Here is a 6511-nt window from a genome sequence, read left to right on the forward strand (position 1 = left end):
GAGATACCCGGGACGGAATGATTGCTAAATGAGCCATCCAGCATTATGAGGGTATTGAAAAATAGAGGAATAGTGCCTATTTATAATGCTGGCATAGATCTGAAAAGTCCCTTTACTCTAGCAGTAGGCTACTATGTCAAATTATATTGAGGATAAAATTCCATTCCTCAGCTGGGATTGAACTCGCGCCCTCCTGTTTACAGTGTTTACCAGGTGAGTGTCTTGTCCACTACACCACCGAGGCAGGTTCCAACATAGTTAGGCACTCAAAGAAGAAGAAGAAGAAGAAGAACGGACGAAAATAATATCTGCTTCCTCTATCTCCCCACAGGTTCACTCATCGTCAAACTGGCTTCCCGCCACCCCTCCCTTCTCACACCGTTCTTCGACACCATTCTGAACGTTCTCCTATCCTGCTCGGCCCAACTGAGCCAGCTTCAAATCAACTGCCTCCACGAAGCCCTCATAACACTCAACAATGGGACAGCCAGCTTCCAAGCCCAGTCCAACTTTGTGCGCTCTCTACTGGACGTGAACAGCACGGCTCAGATTTGGGTGTCCATGACGGGAAGTGTATTTGCCAGTGTGGAGAGCTTTATTGAGTTTGTTGGGCTGAATTTGGCGCCCACCCAGGAAGACCAGGTGGGTTTTTTTTTTGAGACTTTGTCCCTGGGTGCGGATGAAACCCGTGGCCTAGTGCTTACAAGACACGGTACCCTGTGCCCTACAAGCTTAACTGATGAAGTAGTCCTTTTACTTCTTCTATTTGTTTTTATTTATTTATTTATTTTATTTATTTATTTTTTTTTACCCGGGACCTTATAAAGAATAAACTTGTGTTTTCCCCCGCGCAGGTATCCCGTAACAACAGGATTCAAATCATGCGCTCCCTCAACCTCATAGCGGCCATATTGCGCAGATGTAGACCGCCCAAATCTGCGCAGACGCTGAAACAAGGCGGCTATTTCGGAAACGGAGACAAGGTTATCAATCCGATGACCAATCATGTGTTACCTCTCATACCTGGTAAGTTACTTAACCCATTTGTTGGGGCAGTCACACCTAGAGGAGGAGAACTATCGATAGTCGGCGCCATCGATAGTTATCGATAGTTTTTTTTATTACATATTTTCCTTGTTGTTACTTAACTCATCTGTTGGGGCAGTCACACCTAAGCTTCAGAGTGTATTAGTTGACAGTCTCAGTCTACGTATAAAAATAAGCAAGTTTTTTTTTTCTCTCTATTTCAATCCAATAAATCAACTGCGCTTACTTGGGTGATGTTTCAAAGTCATAGAGCAGGAAAAATGAGGACTAACGGAATCTTTCTTTTTCTTCTACGACTTCTAGATTGTATTAATTTAGGTCACAGGGTTTTATTTCAACTTTTTTTTTACACTTTTCACTTCTAAAACGACCAAAACAAACGAAAAATGTGCAAAAAAAACTATCGAAAACTATCGATAGTCAAGCCATCCGATGACCAATCACGTGTTACCTCTCATACCTGGTAAGTTACTTGACTCATCTGTTGGGACAGTTACACCTAGAGGAGGAGAACTATCGATAGTCAGCGCCATCGATAGTTTTCGATATTTTTTTTTATTATAATTACATATTTTCCTTGTTTCTAAAGGTCTTATCCCCCAAAAAGACCTAACCTAACCTAATTTAAAGAAAATTATTAACTGTACACGTATTAATTTAGGTCACAGGGTTTTATTTCAACTTTTTTTTTACAATTTCCAGTTCTAAAACGACCAAAACAAACGAAAAATGTGCAAAAAAACTATCGAAAACTATCGATAGTCAAGCCTCAACTATCGATAGCGTTCGATAGTCAACTATCGATAGTGGTATCGATAGTTCTCCCCTAGTGACACCTAAGCTTCAGAGTGTATTAGTTGACAGCTAATTTTTTAAAATTTAATCAAGGTCATATTTACATATTTGTAAATTCTACCTATGAAATATATAAGATCTTGTTTAGACTGCGGGAGCAAACGACTTATAATGCTGGCCATGGCCTCTCACCTTCAGACTGTCTGACCGTCAGTAGCCGGCAGAAGGAGCTATTTTTTAAAATTTTATCAAGGTCATATTTACATATTTGTAAATTCTACCTATGAAATATATAAGATCTTGTTTAGACTGCGGGAGCAAACGGACTTTTCAATCTCATTCTGATAGTATAAACAAGGTTTCTATGATCTCTCAACATTCTGATAGTATAAACAAGATTTCTATGATCTCCCAACATTCTGATAGTATAAACAAGGTATTTTCTATTCTGTGATCTCCCAACTTACCATAATATTCTTTCCCCTCCAGCGGTTCTCAAACTGGTGAACATAGCGGAAAAGCTGCACGACCCAGAGTATCATGCTAAGTATAAACAAGGTTTCTATGATCTCCCAACTTACCATAATATTCTTTCCCCTCCAGCGGTTCTCAAACTGGTGAACATAGCGGAAAAGCTGCACGACCCAGAGTATGTTACTATAGGTAGTATTAATTTGCCCGAAATAAAAGTCTAATTTTCCTGCACAACTACAAACGTTTAAATTCCAACTTTCCTGGACTATTCTAGAAACGTTCAATTCGTCCACAGGCAAAGGACGATCCCGTAACAAGCCAAGTCCACAAGACTAATCCCAAGTTCAGCTCTGTCCACAAGGGCAAGGAAGAGGATGGGCACTTTCAGGAATCGCAGGTGTTTATCACAAAGGGAGAAGGATTTGATGACGATGACAGCATGTATTTTGTGGGTGAGTACTTTTTACTTTCTATTACTACAGTATAGCGAGCTATACTAGTAATGAAAGTATTGCAATCGGTCCAAATTTTCAAAATCGGGAAAGAATAAAAAAAAAAATACACCTTCAGCCAGCACGTTAAATACACCTTCAACCAGGACGTTAAATACACCAGTTACTGACGGATCACTGAAGTTAAGAAACGTTGCATGTGCTCGGTCTGAGATCGTGCTGCAGAAGTATCTTACTTCTTTCTTTGTTACTTATCATTTCTTCTCTCTTTTTCTTCCCAATGGAGGAGTTGCAATTGGGAAAATATTGTTAATAAAAGGTTAATTCCTACGTAAACACAAACTCCGAAAAAGTAACTTTAAAAGGTCGAAAATTCAATTTTTAATTGCTGTTCTAATGAAAAAGTTCAAATATATGTGACGTCAGATTTCACGTCAAAATGCGCAGAAACGCTTGCGCACAAACAAACGAAGCGGGAGTAATGAATTATGACGTCATCACCTTTACTTGATTCCAGGTATTAAAATAGCTCGAAACAAAGCCACTAGTGATGCCATACTCATATTCCTCATTCGATGTTTATCATATCAGGATACTCAGTGTAACTTAAGAACTGGTCTGACAGAATGAGACTGAAAAGTCCCTTTACTCCCGCAGTGGAAACAAGGTCTTATGTACGGATGAGTTATTTAAATAGGAAAATAGGACTAAGAAACAGGACTAAAGAGTCCCTTTATCCCAACAGTAGGCGATGTCGATTTCTCAAACACTGTCGATTTCTCAAACAATGTTGATGATAAAATTTCCTAACTCGGCTGGGATTCTACAATGTTAAACCTCCATAAAAAGCCAGCAAGTTAGCTTAGAAGGTAGTGCGCCCGCCGCCTGCCTTGTAAGAGCTAGGTCGCGGGTTCGATTCCCCCCCCCCTAAAATTCCTATAAAAAAATAAAGTAGATGTTACCTACCTATATAGATCGCCAAATTTCATGCTTTTCGGAGGCGCCTCGAGAACTGGTAAGTTTGACCTTATTTCTTATCTTACCAATATTTTCCTCTTGGTATGTTACTAATGTATTTTTTTCTGCTCTTACAAATTCACCTTCTTCTTCGCCTTTTTGTGTACAGACGGGGTCGACGTTTTTCGTCAGCCTCTCAATCAGCTCTAACTAGGGTGATTTCTCTGGGCCGACATTTGGTTTTGGGTAGGTACAAATTTTACGAGTGGATGCCGTTCGTACTCAACCTTTTGCTATTTCTTTAGCAAGGGAAATTCAGGCTGTTATACTCCCTGTTTAGAGACTTTAAAGTCCCTCAGCCAGACAAAGACGAAGAAGACGACAAATTCACCACCGATTAATGTATTTTTTTGATAAATTCTCTCTCTCTCTCGCCAGGTCGTTTCCTCCTTCCCCTCATCATTCAGCTCACCTCCGACTCTCTCCTAAACGAGGAAATCGTGCGCCTCCTCTTCTCAAACCTCCTCCAGGGATTTCACGTCCATGGCGAGCACGACGCAAACCAAGGCGCACTCCTTATCCTATCCGTGCAGCTGTATACCCTGCTGCGCCCCTCCTTTCCGAGCGTCAGAGACACACTGCTACTTATTCCGAATTTGAGTGAGCAAGATCTGGCCAAGTTTGACGAGAAGATCCTTGCACATGTCTTGCTCAGAAATTCCGCTCCGAAAGAAACCAACGGAGTTGTGATTAATAGTGGTAAGAATAATATTTATTTATTTATTTATTTTTAAATAGTGTTTCACCGCCGTTTTTATTTCGTAGCAATGAAACAACTGCTACATATTAGACGACAGGAGAGGTTCGTGTCGTAGCATGCCCATCCCGTGGTATGCCTCTCATCAGACGAGCGATAAGAGACACAAGACTTCCCATTCAGGTGCTGGGTCAACACGAGAACACCAGAAGTAACCCACTGAAATATTTGCAATCGAAAAACGAGTGCAATTTTTTGTCGATGGTGGTATTCGAACCCGGGACCTTCTGGATGGTAAGGAAGCGCGTTACCACTGGGGTAACCGTGCCCCCGTTTCTTCCATTTCCTCCATTCTTCGTCACATTCTTCTTCTTTATTTTTACTTCGCCTTTATCCTGTGGAAGGAAAAGATTTTTTCTTCTTCTTCGCTACGTCACATTCCTCTTATTGTTTTCAAGTGTTTCCCGAAATATCCTCTCCGATCTGGTGACACACAAGAGCGAGCGCGTCTACTTGAGAGGAGTTAACTGATCAAGAAGAGACTTTAATCTCAATAACGAGATCTGCCGCATATAGTAGGCAAGAATGTAGGCACAGCTATTCTCAAATGGTCGGGCCACCATTAAGGAGATTGCCGAGCGGATCTGATGCCAGCTGGAAGCAGCGGCTAATGGGAATTCTGCTGCAAGCTGCGCTCAGAGCATTTGGCCGCATTAGCTGTATTAGACACAACTGTTTACACTGACTATACGGAGGAGATATGTCTGAAAGTTAACTTAATACTCGATATGTTTAACAGGGGTCATTTCACGAAGCTATTTATTTATTTTCAATCTATTTTTTTTCTTAGAAGTCCGTACTGCTTGGGAAAACACCTTTGTATTATCTGTTTTATTCTTATTAAATAATAAATAAATAATGGAATTGAACAGTGGACATTGGGCTAGAAAAAAAAGTAAACTTTGTAAATGACCTGAGCCTCTGCTAGATATATTTCAAGGTTTTATGTAATATTGAAGCATTCTCTCGACTTATTGACCTGTGTTGCAACGCTTTATATATTGAAGAAAAAAGTGTTTGCACTAAAACTGACCATCGAAATTTTGACATATTTTGACCCGACTACTTACTTCTTTCCTATAGGATAGGAAAGAAAGGCCAAAGGTAAAAATGAAACATTCTTTATACTTGCAACTCTGGATCTTAAGGACCATGATATGGAACCTAGGTATAATTTCTTGATGGAGGGAACAAAATCGGAAAAATATAACAATCTAGTTATTTGGACTTACTCGGTATATGATAAGGTCTCAGAATTAGTATTTATTATTATTATTATTTACTTGAATAGGCAATGACGAAGTGAAGGCTGACCCTGAAAGAATTTTCAATAATACCAGCCGTAGTAGGAAAATAAAATTTCAAGGTTTTTGTAATACTGTGATATTCACTGAGCACATACATATCACCACAAGATATGTACGTTTTAAACGTTTAGTTATGTTGTTTTTCCCCCGAGTGGTTTTGTTAATATTCACACTGTACGTAATTCATCCCTATTCTCTTATCTAATGTGTGAATATTTATTTTTATTATTATTATTATTATTATTATTATTATTATTTTAAGGGCTTTAACAGCTAGCCACTGGCGTGGTCATTCGCCCGAATATTTATTTAATTTTAAAGAAATGACACGGTGCGAAGGACATCAAAATGTTAAAGCACCTAAATAATAATAATAATAAAAAAAAAAAGAAATGACGTTTAATAGCCAGGGTCACAGATTGAAGTTTAAGCGTTTAAGAGCTAAAGTTTAATACTGACCAATGAAATTGCTTCTGAAAGTAGGGTTAAACCCTTCTGGAAGTAGTGTTAAACCCTTCTTATAGTAGGTTCAAACCCTTCTGGCATCTTAGCCTTCATTATAAGGTACCCCTCGCATTTTATTTTCACAAGAGAATGTTAGATGGCGCGGTTGTGTTTAATACAAGTTTCATGTTATCCTATGCATTGTTTTTTTTTTGTTT

General features: G+C 39.3%; 1 protein-coding gene and 1 long non-coding RNA gene across 2 annotated transcripts; both read left to right on the forward strand.

Moving 5' to 3' along the window:
• Positions 1-325: 325 nt before the first annotated feature.
• Positions 326-2652, forward strand: LOC103521567. The gene is made up of 4 exons (XM_008486679.2): positions 326-642; positions 855-1026; positions 2332-2505; positions 2591-2652. The coding sequence occupies exons 1-4, from the start codon at positions 562-564 to the stop codon at positions 2650-2652; spliced, it is 489 nt and encodes a 162-aa protein (XP_008484901.2). The 5' UTR covers positions 326-561.
• A 617-nt stretch (positions 2653-3269) lies between these two features.
• LOC113472440 lies at positions 3270-4417 on the forward strand. The gene is made up of 2 exons (XR_003394739.1): positions 3270-3384; positions 4164-4417. It is a non-coding gene; the product is annotated as an uncharacterized LOC113472440 (long non-coding RNA).
• The last annotated feature ends 2094 nt before the right edge of the window (positions 4418-6511 follow it).

Source organism: Diaphorina citri, unplaced genomic scaffold (assembly GCF_000475195.1).
Source record: "Diaphorina citri unplaced genomic scaffold, Diaci psyllid genome assembly version 1.1 scaffold5485, whole genome shotgun sequence".
NCBI lineage: Eukaryota > Metazoa > Arthropoda > Insecta > Hemiptera > Psyllidae > Diaphorina > Diaphorina citri.